Raw genomic sequence first — 17,653 nt, 5'->3', positions numbered from 1 at the left:
ATTTCTGATGGGGGGGGGGGGGGGGGTGGGGGGGGGGGGGGGTGTCTGGAGTGACACTGGGTTTAGGAATACAAACAGAAAAAGTCAACATGAGACTACAGCTCAGTGGGAGGGGCAGGTGAAGTGTGTGTATATGAGTCTCAGCACGCCTACCGTGTGTCCTAACGCTCATTTAACAGTGTGAACTCAGAAGGTACACCACAGCTATTCTTAGACTCCAAATCAGGCCAGCACTCCATTATCTCTTCCCTCCCTCTCTATTTTTCTCCTCTCCCTGGTTCTTTCTTGCTTTTTAATCAGTGTCGTAAGGAGGCAGACCGTGATTGCTCTCGGCTCAAGTGGCACCGAATGTAATTGCGGCTTGGATCTGGATGGAGGGGTCTGATTACGACCAGCAAGTCCTGATGAAGCTCTGACAAACATAAATGATGAGATCAGCGACAGGAAATCAGCTTGGAGAGCTTCTCGAGTGGATCGCTGATCTGGATTGTTTCAATGAGAGCTGTAATTGCGCTGTCAATTAACACGTTGCAAGAAAAGTTACGGCACTGTGTCTGTGCCAAAAACTAAAATTATAAATGAAAAAAAAAAAGTAAAAAAATTACTTGATACTGGGGGAGTTTTGAATGGTGACTAGACAAAAAAATAAAAAAATACAAAAATACAAAAAAATAAGAGCAAACAAAAAAGTGTTTTCAGTACAGGTTTGGTAGGGTTCACAGAATGATGTGATGGCGCCACCTCCTGTTCAGTACAGGTTCTGCACTCTTCTGGGAATTTTATTTACCAATTTGAATAACTACCTAAACACATGCATGATATTTGTTAAAATCAGAACATTATAACTATATATATAGAAAAAATAAAAATAAAAAATTAAGAAGCATTAAAATTACTCCAATTAAGATTTAGGTATCTTTAATCATGGATGCCCATGATTAAATCATTAAGGTCATTTAAAAACCTAGATTTATTAACTACTAATTTGAATATTAAGGAAAACTTGTCCTTGTTTATTGTGGTTTACATCCTTGTTTTTAACATAGAAAAGTGAAATATCACATCTATTAATGACCAAACCTTAATAAATGCTAAACCAATAAATGGCTGTTAATAGCAAAAATTAAGATTAATATACCTTATTATAATCCCTGCAATATTATTCAGCCATTTTGCCCTCATGTATACAATTTATGCATTTACAGGATGTCCACTTACGGATAGGATCTGGTCTCCTCTCCGCAGCTCTCCGCTGAGGTCTGCGGGCCCTCCTGCAAGTATGAAAGAAACGAAAATGCCTTCTCCATCTTCTCCTCCTACGATGTTGAAGCCCAGTCCAGTCGAGCCCTTGTGCAGAACGATCTTCCTGGGCTCCCTGTACACACAGTTCAGATAATACATCAGCTCAGAGTCCGTAGGGCTCAGCATCTCTACTGCTGACTCCACTGCTACTGACTCCAATGTTGACTCCACTGCTACGCTACTTTGTAAACATACACATGCAATCTACGCGTGCACACACACACGCATCCACACTCTTGGGTCAGTCCAAACGGTGTACAATGTAGACGAGCACAATAGCTGACACCTATTGGGGACTGCTCCACTTATGTGCTATTTGTCCCATTTCCGGGCGGTTTCCTAGAAACGGAGAAGACACACAGCCGCACTCACACACACACACACACACACACACACACACACACACACACACACACACACACACACACACACACACACACACACACACACACACACACACACACACACACACACACACACACACACACACACACACTCTCTCTCTCTCTCTCTCTCTCTCATACACACACAGTCACTTCATGCTGTGTATATATAGTGTAATTTAAAATAAAACAAAATGAATTTTTAAATGTCAGTATAACATATATAACTAATTATAGTTGCAAACAGTGTAGAATCTAAAATATAAAATGATCTATAAGGATAAATCTTATTTATTTCCTTTTAATTTCTAAAAATCCTGAAATTAAAAACATATATATATTACTTTATTTATGAGTTTAAATCAGATTTTGAATCAGAAGCTGTGCTGAAATGCATTACAGATTGTATAAAAATGATCCCAAAAAGTCTGATCCACTTAGCTTGGGCCCTTTCAGTTAGTCATGGGATCTTGACAGTCTGGGCATCATCCTGTCAAGTGTGACCGATCAAACCAAGAGATATCTTGAGCTGTGACACTTCTGTCAGATACACTTGAAATGTGGTGATACACAATCTCCTGAGTTTACAGATGATAATGCAAAGAGACGACACCCGAGATGAGCTATTTTAGAACAGAAGGCTAATCCGTTAGCGTTGTCTTCTCTCTGACCTAGTTGTGAGGAGGCAGGCCCTTCCTCTCTCTCTCCATCACTTCATCTCTCTCCCACTGCGTCTGCTTGGCTGGCCTCGGAGTGCTGATGCTCTTCAGGCCATAAACAGAAGCTAAGCCAAGCTGCATCCCATGAAATGTGAAAACACTTTTTGGGCATAATCATTATATTTTAAGAGCTTTTTTTTGGATTGGCTACAGTGCGAAGAATAAAACCGTTGCAGAACACATAAAACAATGACACTAGAACCAAACAGAAGGCTTTGCCAACCAGTTGCATCAGCAGTTGATCAAAACAACCACTGTAATCAGTAAGTGGTAATCCTGATTGTGTCAGTAGTCCTGTTTTTCAGCTGCTTGGCCAATGGTAAACAATCTAATTAATATTCATGAGCCAGACTGGCAAGGCCTCTGGCTACCACCCATCAGTAAGATCACGGCTCAGTGATAAGGATATTTCAGTTTTTTTTTTTTTGTTTGTTTTTTCAGGACAACTACTGAAAACTATTTGGTGTAGGATTTACTTAATTTACCTACTCAGAAATTGCTAGACCTTGGTATCCATCCATTCATCCATTATTTGTTGGAGATGTTTTTACGTACAGCAAAATTATAATATATAATAACAGTTTTTGACAATGTGTAACAACTTACATCCTGCCGAAAACTCTGTAACAAAATACATATCTGATATCCATAGACTGCATCCTCTTGGAGGAAATATCCACTTACACTCTCTAAATTTGTGGTTTTGGTGGCTATTAATACAATGCTGCCTAATAAATTCACCTTTAGTCTATAAATTGGATACATCAGAACAAGTTAATCAGATATTCTGATCTTATGATCAGTCTGATGATATTGAAATAGAGCTCACATGTTTATCAGTACACATTAGATAAATAATGCTGCCTATTGTTAATGAATGAATTCAGCTATGAACGAAAAATGCATGACTTGCAAAGGCTTTAAGCAAAGAACAGCTCCTATTCTCTTTGCACATTGTAAAACAGCCAAGATGTGAACATGGGCTATTTTTCCACTAGATGGCAGCATTTTTTCATCCATAGAATCCAGAGAAACTGAATCTAGCCTGAATTCAAACTGCACACTTCTACAGAAAGCAACAAATTTATACAAAGAATTCTCCATATTTGAGAATCCAAAAACTAGTTTATCATAGTTTCATGCACAAAAGTTTCACTGAACACTGCTCAAACGATTCAAACAACGTTATGCTTCAGGATGAGATATAAAACAATTAATGTATGTGCAAGGATAATTGGGACAACTGAAATGTCACATGAGGTTATGCAATCGAACAACTAAATCTGTCTTTACACTGCACAGAAAAGGTGAGACTATTTAAATGAGGCACAGAGGTGGCATGTGTGCTGATTGCCAGTTGTCTTGCACAGCTGACAGAAGACAAGACACATGCTGACTGTCATGACAATGATAATGTGTTAAGGTGGATCTGATTCTGTTCATCTTAATCGGGTCCATTTAATGGTGAAAGTGGGAGAAATTAAGATGGAAATAAATTATAACTATAATATTATATATAATAATGATATGACTGATAAAAATAATCTTAAGATTAAAAGTCCACATGAAACAGATGATAAATCATAGACTAGTTTTTTTATTTTTTTTATTTTAAAGATGCTTTTTTAACATTCCGAAGGCACATAAAAAAAACAATCATAAATGATTTATAATAAACACTGCAATATTAAAAAAAATAATAATAATTATTATTTATTTAATGAATAACTGCCACTATTTATAAATATTGATTTTTGGATGAGTATTTTTTTTATTTTCTTAAAAAAGTTTGTAAGCTTTTTTTCTTAAAACTTTAAAGAAACACCCGAGCCCTGCATTATTCTAGTTTATACAAACATAAATTGAACCTTATCACTCAGAGAAGCATCTGTGACAGCTGAGGACTCATGCTGATACTAATGATATGCTGATCATTATATATTTGATACCGCATATAGATTTATTTTAAGTAACGGCTGGCTCAGAGGTGGGTTGAGTGCTTGTAGCGCCCCGCCGGCTGTAACCACCCTCATTAAACTCTCTCAATCTTTTTTCTTCACTTACATTTCTATCCTCCAAACTTCTCCTCCTCTCTCTTTCTCTCCTTCATACCTTCCTCTCTCTCTCCACCGGCTGCAAAATGCTGATAGAGCTCCTGTCTGCCTCCACCAGCACCTCAGTCCCAGATTACAAACAGCTATTGTTTATCATTTCAAGTTCAGAGCCAAATGGGAAAACAAACCAAATAGATTACACTCATTTTCAATTCACAATACCTGAGTAGGAGAGGGGCAGATTGGCATTTCATATGCAACCCCTCACACATCTTTACCCGCCACCACTTAGTCACTGTCATCCTGTGTTATTCTCCCTCCCTTCTTTCTCTAAGCATTCTTCCACTGTAAGAGCATTCTGAATATGAAAATGTGTCAGAAGCCTCTTCCATGCGTAATATAAGCTGTCGTTTCTAATGGGTTGGCACGTTACGTTCCTGTCGGATGGCAAAATAACCACTGCCTTTCAGATTCAACCTCAATAAAGGAAAAGAATCACAGAGTACCCATGTAATGACCCTCAGCCTTGAAGAAAAGGGCTGAAAGCTAAAAGCTGCATATTTCAGCACTCAACAAAGCAAGGAACACCTTAATGAATTCTTGTTCTTTCACACTGCCTGGACTTGGTAACTTGAAACAAATTCTAGTTTGTCAGTCAAACTGTTTAAACGTGTGCTGTAAAGAGCATTAATCCCATTATATGTCATCTATTAGACACACACATCAGCAATGTCAGCAATGCATACAACACAAAAAGTGTAGTCTAATTCAAGAGCATATAACTCTTTTGAGCTGGTCCTTTTAATGAATTTGTTCAAAATCCATCCATTCATCCATCCATCTATCATACTTTCACACTCCGTTTTTCCCACAGCATAGACAACAACTATGACCTCTGAAGTAAAACCATGAATACCTTATGATCTTTGCTGGGTTTCTCTCAAGCTTTGACACTCTGTGGTGCCAATCTATAACTGCCACCGATCGATCAACCTACTCAAACATATCCGATACCCCTCAACACAATCAATAGACTTATCAGATTCACAGAGTCAGAGAAAACACGCAGAGCAATTTAGCTGTTGAGCAGAAATGTTAAGACACGTATTGATATGCGCACCTCCCTGCCGTTCTCAAAAACGCTCTCTCAGCAAGAGAACTGGATGGCCTTTTCACTTCTTAGCTCAATGGAGTCTCAAGATAGGAGCCTCTTCTGCACCTCTGACTGTCAGAATCACAGCGGTAAACTCCAATACACTCTGCAGATGCAATCAAATCTTTCTGCTTCATTTTCTGTCCCTCTTAAAGGGCATGGTCGGCCCCCCAGGGAACATTTAAGGAGGACACAATTGTAAACACTGAACTTTTGTTATTAAAAACGTCAATGTTTTCTCCCGAGGGAAATTGGCAAATGCTTGGTATATCATGAGAACTACAAGAGTTACAAAACTGGGGTTTTGACAGAAATTGTACCACTGATCAATGTGAGATGGGCCTGCATTATCAACTATCAATAAGAGAGGACAGGGGTTAAGAAGAAAGGGTTTCATTATTCGCTGGTTCGCTGAAGCACATGTCCCACAATGCATTGCAAAGGACATTTAGGGACTAAGGAACAAATAATGAATGCAGTTTTATCGTAATGTAAACAGCTTTGCTGAGAATCTAAGATCGATGGTGCACATTTTGCTTCTGAATAAACAGCCAAAGAGTACATTAAACATAAACAGCTCAATAAGATTGATTATCACACATTTTTACAGCAAGCATCAAAATGATTAAATCATTAATTTGATCACTACACAGTACAAGATCCATATATGTTCTTTATTTTGCCTTATTTTTTGCAGTTTTACCAGGAAAAACACAAAAATCTAGTGTTATTTTACTCTTAAATTCAACCCTATTTTTTTTTACATGAACGAAATAAGATTAGTTATTAAAACAGTTATATAATTAGATGACTAATCATTTTTAAACGACTTAATCCATAATACATCCCTCAAAATGCATAGTCAAAACTTTAGCACAAGTCATGTACCAAAGTTTAATACAAAGGGTTAGTAGTTTGTTCAGATCTCTTTATCCTAAACTGCCTTAGCAAACACCATTAATAAATTAAGCCAATTTAATAATCATGCCCACACTGATAATACGAGTTATGAATAAAAGATGAAAAGGCATACTTTAAAAAGCTTTAGTAGAATTAGTATTCTCCTTGTACAAAACATGCTAATATACATAAACAACACCTGTCACTGTTAGAAATGGTTTGAGATTTCAGACATTCATTATTTACATTCTCCAGAGGCATATTTCAAAAATTTGTCAGCAAACAATATTGAGCTAGTTTATCCAGCTCTAAAACGATCACAAGTCATACAAATTAGAAGTTATAAAATCTTGTGGGAACTGTGAGTTATGGTTCATGTCATTGTGAAATTATCTACATCAGCAAAACGCAATTAGTATGCACCCTTCGCTTTTAGCCCCAAACTAAATTCTTAATCATGATACCAACAAACCATCAATTCAGATCAGTGAGCAGCTGGTGTAGGGGACATGACCACCATCGAACACATATGCCACAAAACTACCAAACTGAATGATGTGAGGGATTCTCCCTCCTGACTGATGATTCAGAGATGACAAGCTCCGAATCCTCTGAGGCCCTCCGATATACTTGAAATACATCAGATATGATTTCTCTCTGGGAACCACGCTTGAGGTTGTTGATTAGGCTCAAATAAATTTTTGTGTACTATTGCCAAGTGGATACACAATAAGAAAACATCAAAGACATCTGAATTCTAGTCAAATCAAAGAGAAAGACTACACTGAACAAGAAAGAGTCTGCTTGAAACATCATTTGGAAAATTGAATGCTATGCCTAAATGGGTCAATAATACCTGGAAAAAGTTTTTTACCAGCTAACTGACCACATATCCAGGGTTTTGAGCCAATCACTTAAGCCATTCCATTGCACTGTATATTCCTAGTGCTCCACATGAGATTTGTTTTAAAATCTGCCAATTTTTTACTGGCAGCTCTCAGGAGTTACTCAAACAAAGCTAATGTGAAGTAACAGCGCTCTTAGGCAGAGTATGTTGGTGTTTATGCATCATAAAATAAGAATCGTTCCCTTTTGGTATGATACTGACAATCTCACATGCTCGGTCACACAGAATTGGCCATTTTCACAAAACTGCTGCCTGCGCTTTTCCCTTGAAGAGCATCATCAAAAACCGGCAGACCCTGAACATGAAAGACAGCAATCCATTAATCACAGATGTTATCGCTGGCATTTTCATGAACGCTTTTTCCACAAGTCCTGAGGATTTAAGCGATGCATTAGGTGTTAGCGGTGGCGTTCTGAAATGCAAATCAACTCAAATCCCAGAGAAGCCAATTAGACGCCGCTTTATAATTCATAGAGTAATGAACTTAAAAATCTAAATCAAAACAAACCGGTAAACAAAGCACACCCACACTGAGGGCATTATGCACAGATTCGGATAACAGCGAAATATTACTCAGCCATTTGCGCCAGAGAGTCTCTTAGTCCCAAAGAGCATTTCCTCTGTGGCCAAACCCCCTGTTTACACTCCGTTCATCTCCGGACTATTACATTTATATGCCTAGTCATTTAATCAGAAAGATGAGAGATGTTGCGTTATTGCTAATAAAGTTTTATATCCAATTAATGATACAAGCTGCTGCCTGAACCTAAATTTAAATCAGTTAGACAGGAAATAAGGAAGATAAAATCTATCCAATCTGATTTATGATGCAGTAATGTCAGATGGACGCCACAGGCACACAAGCAAACCGCATATGACAGCAGCCAAGCTCTGACCTTCATGGGGAAGCTGTCAATAAGCAATAGTCTAACAGATGAAAATACGGACAATTGACAGTGGCTCCGGAAGGGAAGGAAGTAAGTGGACAGCTGCAGCAGAGATGTGATTCAGTTATACTGTTGTCACGGGTAACTGCCATGGTAACTACCAATCTTCACGCTCGTGTCCTCTGCGTGCACTTTGCATCATTGTCAAATTAAGTATGAGGAATAAAAATGAAAGAGAATTATGCAAACTGTTAAGAGTTGCTCATCTGCAGTACTCAATGCAATATTTTTTTAGCATGTCATCATGAAATTGCATTCGCAAGCTGTTTTCTTCTTTTTTTAACAGACATACACTACTGTCAAAGTTTAGGGTCAGTAAGATTTTTTTTTTTTTTTTAAAGAAATTAATACTTTTATTCAGAATGGATGCATTGTGCTGAGCAAAAGTGTCAGTAAAGACATTTATAATGTTACAAAAGATTTCTATTTCAAATAAAAGGCGTTTTTCTGAAATATTTACATTTTTACAAATATTCCTAAAAAATGTATCAAGTTTTTCATAAAAATATTAACCAGCACAACTGTTTTCAGTATTGATAATAAAAAGAAATGTTTCTTGGCACCATATTAAAATGATATCTGAAGGATCATGTGACATTGACGGCTGGAGCAATGATGCTGAAAAGTTCCATCACAGGAATAAATTACATTGTAACAAATTAGAAAACCTAGGTTAAGTATAGAAAACCTAGGTGAGCATAACAGTAGTGCATTTTCTTAGAAAAAAATGAAGTAAATTGATTTCATTTTGGTTCTTTTTGAAGGTACTCTCAAAGCATGTCGCTTCACTGTATCAAACCTCTGCAGATAATTAAAGGCAAAGACTAAGGAAAGAGTGAGGTATACTAAGACTAGTGCACGATGGGCGGTTCATGCAGGTGACTTTGAAATGGAGCGGGGCATGCAAGTGACTATAAATTAGAATGTGGCCATGCAGGTGAGGTGTGAGTTTTTATTCACATGCCTCATTCTCGTCCCATGCAGAGCGTTGTGCTCAGTACCTGGTGATCTCGAAGTCAGGGAGCAGGCCTGCGTGATAGTGAGGGAAGTGGGGGATTGAGTGCATGGGGCTTTTATCAAACTCCACGGGGGAGTAGAGACGGGGAGAGGGGGCGCGGTCACTCAGTTTGTTCACAGTGCTGTAAACTGGCTCTGGAGGCCTGGTGTAGGAAAGAAAGAGAGAGGCAGAGAGCAGAGCAGCTAGGGTTAGTGCGCTGATGTAGACTGACAGAGAGTAGTGGCAGACCGATATACAGGCATGTAACCTGTTCCACGTAACATCAACAAACAATTTTCAGCATTTTTGACTTGGTTTACAGTATAAATGTTGAAACATATCTACAACACATTTAACCCGAGAAGCAAAATTGCATATAATAGTAAGACTTGATTATGTCTTTGAATTCAGTGTTTTCACTGAATTCAAAAACCCATATCGGTCGACCACTAACAGAGAGAGGGAAAGACAGGCCAAGAGAGAAAGAGAGAGATGGTGAAAAAACATAGCAGTGGAAGTGCGAGGAACAAGGAAAGAACTGCAAATGGTTAGTTCAACATTTAGCTTTGATAATTAGTGTTACAATATTTAAAATGTACTATTTCAGTTTCACCATTCTTCAACTCGGCATCTTCAATTAGCCCTCAGATTTTCAATATTTGATTTTAATAATTAACATTCTGTTAATACTGTCATGCCAGTGTAAAGAGACTCCACAGGGATTGACATCCAGGGACCATTTATTCATTCCCTCTGTCTCAATCACTTTTGAACTCACAAAATTACATATCTGACTGTCGCCGTCTCATTTTACACAAACAAAATCCAGTCTCTCAAAAACAGAAAAAGCTGTGGGAAACGTGCATTGTGCAGAAGGACATAAGTGACCATTCAGGACCCAAACGATGGCTCACTTAAGTCGCTCACCTCAACTGGAAGTGCTGGGAATCAAACCTGTGACCTTCCATCTCCTCTAACGAGGGATTTCTGATTAGAAACAGACAACAGGTTAGCATGAGACAAAACAAACTGCAGTTCACATGAATCAAATGTTTAAAATGTGCATTCAAAACGGCTGAAATGTATTCAGTACTTGTTACGTGTAGCATGCAGAAACAAAACAGAGACACCAACAGAAATCAGGACAAAATCAAATGTGACAACACACCAAAGCCCCCTTATACAACACAGCTGGGTTTGACACACAAACAGACCAAACCAACCACTCAAAATATTAAAATTGAAATCAGATACACTACCATTCAAAAATGTGTGCTAATCACTAGTCTCTAACATTCTCTGCATGTTTCAGTGAGCATCTGTTTGTGGGTAAAAGAGAGCAAGATCTTACTGCGGATACAAGGCTACATTAGACATCTTGCAGATAATGCGAGTAAGATATATATATGACATGCTCCTCACCGGACCGCCTCGCTCTGCATCATGTGAGGCTGGCTTGTGATTTGTCTTGAATGGAAATGACTCACAAACACTCTTTTACCTTCCTTACATTCTACCCTTTGTCTTTTTATCTTTAACAGTACTCTTTGTTTCTTCTCCTCCCCAATGTGTCTTTCCTTTCACTCAGTATCTCACTGTGTGTCTGGCTTCAGCACATTTCTTTAAATCTGCAATTCTCCCCTTCTCCTTGCCCTTAATACAGGGTCACAGCGGGCTAAATAAAACCATGACAAAACCCTTATCAACCACGGCACAAACCCTCTGGCACTTCACACTGACGGCGAGGCACAGAGATAGAATTAGGAACAGGCCAGCATCACCGACTCACATTATACATATGGAACCACAAACTTAACATGATTTATCTAAGTAGCACACATTTATAGACAAACACCTTTGATGGCCAATATTTTGATGCAATTAGACATCAACTATTATACAGTATAATGCATTAATTTGTTGTGTTGGTTAGCACTGCCCACTGTGAAATCTCACTGGTCTAAAATCTTTCTCCATATTAAACATCAAATACCATCTGAAGTGTCAGTGTGGACAGACAAATGGCTTGTTAGAAGAATTTTGGGTGGGTTTAGGACCAGGGGGCCCACTAGGGGGCCTCAGCTAATGTCCATACACCACCAATTGAAAGTTTCGAGTCTTTTAAAATACATTACATAATAATAATTTTTATTGATAGGAATGAATAATTTTTAGCAAGGATCCATTGAATTATTATAATTTCAAATATTATATGGTGAAAATCACAGCTTACTGTACATTGGGGACTGAGAAGTCAAAAAGGCTGAGAAAGATTGGTGTCAAGGGTAAAGCTGACTGAATGATGATTGTACATGATGAGCAAAGGATGCTGATGTAAGAATGTGTCCGTGACCACATGTTCATAACCATGTACAACAGTTTCTCAGAATTAAAGTAAGAAATAAAAGTCATTAAGGTCAGTGACAGCTGTTCCTCAGCAAAGCACACAGTTTGCTGAATTACATATTGCATAAGAACTCTCTGCCTACACATCTAATAATAATGAATGTCCAGTTCATTAGAGGTGTGCTTAGTAATAATTGAGTACTGACCCAAGGTAGCACTGCTGAGTGTGTATGTACATGACGTGAGTATGGAATGTTCTACTTCTGCAGCTGTATTATTTATGATGATTGAAGGACCAGGGTGTGTGTGTGTGTGTGTGTTTGTTTGTGGTCCTATAGCCTCACAGAAGTATGTGATGCATTTGTTTTTAAAATTTTGTATATAACATTATGGTGTATGTTTGTGTACATGACTTTCCTCTAATAATGTACAGAGATTAAGGCAACATAACCAACTCCTACAGACCCTACATCTTCACATTCTGTTCCACTAAACCAGAATGACACATGCATGAACAAAAACATGTCCCTCCTCCCCCTGAACATCTGCCTAATGTCACATCTGATTAATTATTCAACATGTGAGCCGTAATATAAGTTTACATTTATTATGCAAATCTACATGAAATGCCCCATTCCATATTCCAGAGTCTCTGAACTTAAAGTAGATATTAGCATCTACAACATTCTGCCATCCCATATTATAATCTTCAACCAAACCTTTGATTTTCTCTTATTCTCCTGTGAAAAAAAAAACACAGTAGAGATGAAGGGGGCTGAACTTCCAGATGGGCTTATGCTTCTCTGAACACAAAGACCACGTAAACCTCTTACAGAGAAGAGGGGGTTTAATCTTTTTCTCTCACCTCCGGGAAAGGTCACATACTTTGTTTTGAATGCGTGTTTGCACGCACGTTTAGCATTCATAGTGAAGCTAGGAATTTTTTACAGCAGAGTGGCATTAACTGTGTTTCACAGTGAGAGACGTTAACAAGGCCGTCTTTTACAAGTGACAAACATGCTTGAAAAATTACAGTGACAGTTTTGAACTTGGGTATTTGTTTAGTAATTATTCATCTAAAAATACTCTGGATTTGCAGAAAAACGAATGTTTTGTCTTCCCCTGTGGATTGATGAAGCTTATTGTGGTGAGTGTGGCCATAAGCCAATAAGGCTAGTGAAATTCTGGGATTCAGATTCAGCTACACACATCCAACGTGTGTCCGAGAGACAACAGCCTCAAATAATGTTAAGCACCATTGCTAGACACTCAACACTGCTATCAAAAGCCTCAGAGGCCCAAAACAACCACAGGGTATATCAACACATCAAGAAGCCAGCCGGCAGAAAGAGCGCGAGACAAGTTAATCAAAACCGAAGTCTGTTATGACGTTCTATGCTATTCTAAATTCACAGTTCTCATGCAGACTGTTAAGTCCTCAGATTTAGTTCTGTGCTTCAGTTTTCTTTTCCAGAAAACTCCAGGGATGATGCTCAGTATTCACATCACTTGGAGGTTCAGGTTGCATTGCAGTGAACCAAACACATCCCCAGCCCTGCAGTCCTGAACATATGTCTCCCAAAACACCCATAAAAGCAAGCCAGTGTGCAAAAACAAGCTCATGCTGTTGATACACACTGATATCATTACAAATGTAAGAGTTTGAATCAGTATGATCATTCAGTCCTTTTTGTAATAAAAATCTTGCTACTGTGGTTGGTGTGCGACCAGCTTAAGTCTCTGTGATATTATGTACTGTACTAACCCAGGCTCACTGAAAAACCTGTCTGTGCAAAATTATATTGCAATGCTTCTTGCACATTGCGTACCATTTTCAAAGTGAAATGTCAAATGAATGTTGCTAAAAGCATGTTCAGGTTTATCCAAAACAGATGAATGTGAATATGGCAATGGTTATTGTGATATCGTGGCAGTTTGGAAATGAAACATCCGGTGACTGGTGCTAAAATGTTAATGCGCTATTGTATTTAATATAATAAACTACCTAGATTAAACCCTACTCAAAACATAACTATTATTATTAACTAAAGCAAAGTGAAAATAAATATGCATTACTTTGAAGCAACCTTTTTGGTTTGCTTCTTGCAACTTTGTGCTTATTTATCAAGTGTTGTATTACAAGGTACTCAGACCTGAGCACTCCGCAAGTGCAACACTGCACCGGGTGAGCTACTGAGCAAGTTTACTATATCTTTGACTTTTATATCATAAAATAGTGTTGTGCATAGAACCATGCAAAAATTGTAAATAATTACTAATTGACAATCTGCCACTGTAATCATAAATTGTGTGAAAAGAAACAAAAATTGTTGATGTTTTACTTCCACTCAGATGGAAACTGCAGTGAATTGTGCTGTGTATATATAGGCATATTTTCGCAAAAATGTAGGTAGAGCTGTTGTTCTGTACATTCAAAACAAACATGGACTACTAAAAATCCAGGACCGTAAAAACAGTACAGAACTAACAGGACAGGAGGGACTAAAGGATGGGACACTAAATCCCAAAACAATCCCATCACTAGATGTGATGACGCTGCTTGATTGTCTTTCAGATTTTCACGAGACACATGGGGGAAGGGGGCTACACAGTCTACCTGTGGGCAGTGGCGTCTGGTAGAAAGGGAGGGAATTACCGTAGGAAGGAAAAACCATCCAACCTGTTAATGTCCTCTTCCCCCAGCAAGTGCTTGGGCAGGGGGGAATATCGGCTGGGGGAGATGGGCGGAAGACTGGACTTATATTCCAGAGTGCCATTATTACCGGGGGAAGAGATATGATTTTCCATAGCGGGTGAGAATGCTGTAGAGAGACAAAGAGAGAGTTTATATTACACACATTGGCTAATCATAATGCTGACTTTCAAAAAAATGTACATTTGCATTTTACTATCAAATTTCTAAGCACTATTCATTATTCTTTAGGGTTATTCTGGTTTAAGAAAGCATATGTACTACATAATTAAGAGTTAATGTGGTAAGAATCACTTACAGTGTGTGATATCAGGCGGCCCATAGGGGTCTGAGAGATAGACACTAGTGGGTTTCCCAACCTTTAGGTATACCACATCTGACGTGTTCTTCAATATGGCCACTGCTTCTTCATGGGTCACCTCTTCTAGAGTGTAGTTATTCACCTGGGCAAAAGAGAAAACAAGCAAGATGTGTTAAGCGGGCAACCCAGAGTTACGTAAACAGTTACGCTCTAGTGGTCAATGGCAAATCAGAGCTGCCAAATGTGTCCTGCCCAGTGGATTACACACAGCACTGATCTTACTAATTAAATCAAACTCAGTCTTAAAGCGTTTAACGACCCCCCTGGATTAAAAGCAATGGAGTTTGACACTGACACTCGAGCGAAACTTCAGGAATGTAATCAGCCAACTACAGATGCAGCTCCTTTCCCAAAGATCTCTGGGGGCAACTTCTATGCATTTGGACAGCGATTTTGTTTTTGTTTTGTATGAAACACTCAAAATTTGCCCCAAACTCACGCCACTGGTTGAGCCAAATCGAGCTGCTTAAACACATTTTTTTGGGGAAATAAACAGAAAAATGTCTGCAATAAAAACTACAACAAACTTAGAGACTTAAGTAAATTAAAATACTGAAACTAAAATAAATAAATAAATAAATAAATAAGAGAAAAAAAAACTAAAACAAACCGAAAATAAAATAAAATAAAATAAAATAAAAAATAAAAATAAAATAAAATAAAATAAAATAAAATAAAATAAAATAAAATAAAATAAAATAAAATAAAATAAAATAAAATAGGTCAATGAGCCATACCATAAGCAGTCTGTCTCCAACTTGTAACCGTCCATCCTTCTGCGCAGCTCCCCCATCAATGATTTTAGTGACATAAATGCTGTTATCACCCGGGATGTGCTGGTTTCCCACACCACCTGCAATACTGAAGCCAAGCCCTATGGGATTTTGAGAAAGGACAAATCAAAAGTGTTAGCTACATCCCCACAGATGCAGTGACAACAGCCTACCTCTAATTTATCAAACCTTTGTCATTCCCTCACACAGAAGCAATGCTGAATCTTTCAGAAGTTAACCGACTACTAGTGATAAACAGTACTCAAAACTCTCTCAGAGCAGAAAGTACACACTTTCCTCAAGCATAATCTATTTCCTCAGTGTCCTAGAGGAGAATACAAGTGTTATATTGTAGAGTGTGTTAATGCTGTTTTGAATTTGAGGAGTCTGCCGTGCCCGAAGCGCTTCCTCCAATTTTGTACAAGTGCTGCTGTATGTGTATGTATGATGCAGCTTCCTTTCTGTGCTCTGAATAATGCATCAAAGCCATGTCTTTCTCAGGATATAGTTCTGTTTATTGCTCCGCCCAAACAACAACCAACAAAAGAGGACGTGATAACTCCCAGGCTCAGTGGAGTTTCAAATCTTGATTTGTTTTCCATTTATCTTCTCACCCCAGATATGAATGTGTACATGAGTAATAGCCTATTTTCTTTTATAACAGCAGAAATCAGAAAGAAATATTGGATGCAAACCAGGAGTGTGCAAAACTGTGAAAAAACAAAACTAAAATAAAAAAGATTTTTTCGCAGAGCAGCCAACCACCGTGACACATCCCTAATGCAAACGGTGACAAACAGCTCAGGTAACAGATGGGTTTTACGGTAATTGTAAATCTGAAACCTTTTGGTCCTTTTATGAGTTTGATTTCGGTGATGGTTTCCAGCATTGGTCTCCTCCTGCGCACATAGAGCCTCACAATCGATCCGGCCGCTTTCAGAGCCTCCACCGCCTTACTGTGAGACACCTCCGAGACATCTGCGTCGTTTACACGCAAAATGCAGTCATTCACTCTGTGGAGAGAAATAAGAGTGAGGAGTGAGTTTTCTGGAGCCCTCAGTGCGTGGTGAGCCTCCTGCAGAGAGTTCCAGATCACGGCAGCCTGTGGTCCAAGGACAGCCGCCTCCTGGGGCATGCTCAAATAGAGCAGCTGAGACCCAGCAAACAAGCACACACACTCAACCAACCCATGAACACACACACGCATATATGCATACATGTATACACAACTGATACAAAGTGTTCAACAACTCAATTTAGACAGTTTAACATGATGCCTATGGCAACCTATGGTGGAGATATAAAAAAAAATAAAATAATATATATTAATAATATAAAAAAATACATATTGATATAATCATGTTATTGTATTGTTATTGTTAACTAAAACTATAAAAATTGCTTTAGGTAATTTAAATTAAGCTTAAATAAATAAATTAAAGAACTGTTTCCTTCAAGTATAATAAGCATTAAAATTACAAAAACACTTACACAAATATAAAAAAAAACATCCAAAGCTAATATACATGACAAGTGCATAACAAAATTGTTAAAACTTAAAAATTGAATATTATATAATTTCATATTAATAAAATACTAATAAAATTTATAATAGTATATAAATAATACTAAAATAACACAAACAAATATATGATCTATTTATTTTTCATAATAATTATATTTATTTTATTGTTTTGTATTTTGGCATTTGTTTCAATCATTTAATCATATACTTTGTTTTAGCTGAACATAAGCATTCTATAGTTTCCCTCTGCATCCCTCTCCTCTAACCATGCCCAGAAATGTCTTATTCCCATCACTGATCCCAGTCCAGCTCTGTAAAGTCTGATCATACAAGTACTTCACCCAATATAGAATCTCTGATGCAACTTCCCGTAGCTTTGCACCTTCAATCTTTAAAGCCTTCATGATTTATCCAGAGACTGTTCCGCTTCCAACACTCCCAAAGTCAAACAAGGGTAGAGCAGAGAAAAAACCCATACACAATGTAATTGCTTCTCTAAATGCTGTTCACCTCCAACTCACAATAAATCTATCACAGCTTATTGGCGAACGTTCAAAGTGTCGTACTCTTTTA

The 17,653-nt window shown here is 38.0% G+C and overlaps 1 protein-coding gene across 36 annotated transcripts in view; it reads right to left on the bottom strand.

Moving 5' to 3' along the window:
* The window catches only part of dlg2 (discs, large homolog 2 (Drosophila)), a 184,557-nt gene that overhangs the window by 33,913 nt on the left and 132,991 nt on the right, over positions 1–17,653 (bottom strand). For 25 of the 36 annotated variants that reach the window (XR_006155755.1, XM_042732720.1, XM_042732721.1 and 22 more), the window contains 7 exons: positions 16,399–16,568; positions 15,520–15,656; positions 14,720–14,864; positions 14,365–14,530; positions 10,290–10,349; positions 9,367–9,525; positions 1,219–1,375 (listed from right to left, as the gene is read on the bottom strand). Coding sequence is in view for 35 of the 36 variants with exons in the window: in XM_042732720.1 (XP_042588654.1) it covers positions 1,219–1,375; positions 9,367–9,525; positions 10,290–10,349; positions 14,365–14,530; positions 14,720–14,864; positions 15,520–15,656; positions 16,399–16,568 (994 nt within the window). In the remaining variant the exon portion in view is untranslated. The remainder of the gene's footprint in view (positions 1–1,218; positions 1,376–9,366; positions 9,526–10,289; positions 10,350–14,364; positions 14,531–14,719; positions 14,865–15,519; positions 15,657–16,398; positions 16,569–17,653) is intronic. The other 11 variants (XM_042732739.1, XM_042732741.1, XM_042732747.1 and 8 more) reach the window with 5 other exon arrangements.

The sequence above is a fragment of the Cyprinus carpio genome, chromosome B10 (assembly GCF_018340385.1).
Source record: "Cyprinus carpio isolate SPL01 chromosome B10, ASM1834038v1, whole genome shotgun sequence".
NCBI lineage: Eukaryota > Metazoa > Chordata > Actinopteri > Cypriniformes > Cyprinidae > Cyprinus > Cyprinus carpio.
This window is presented reverse-complemented; position numbering and strand designations above follow the sequence as displayed.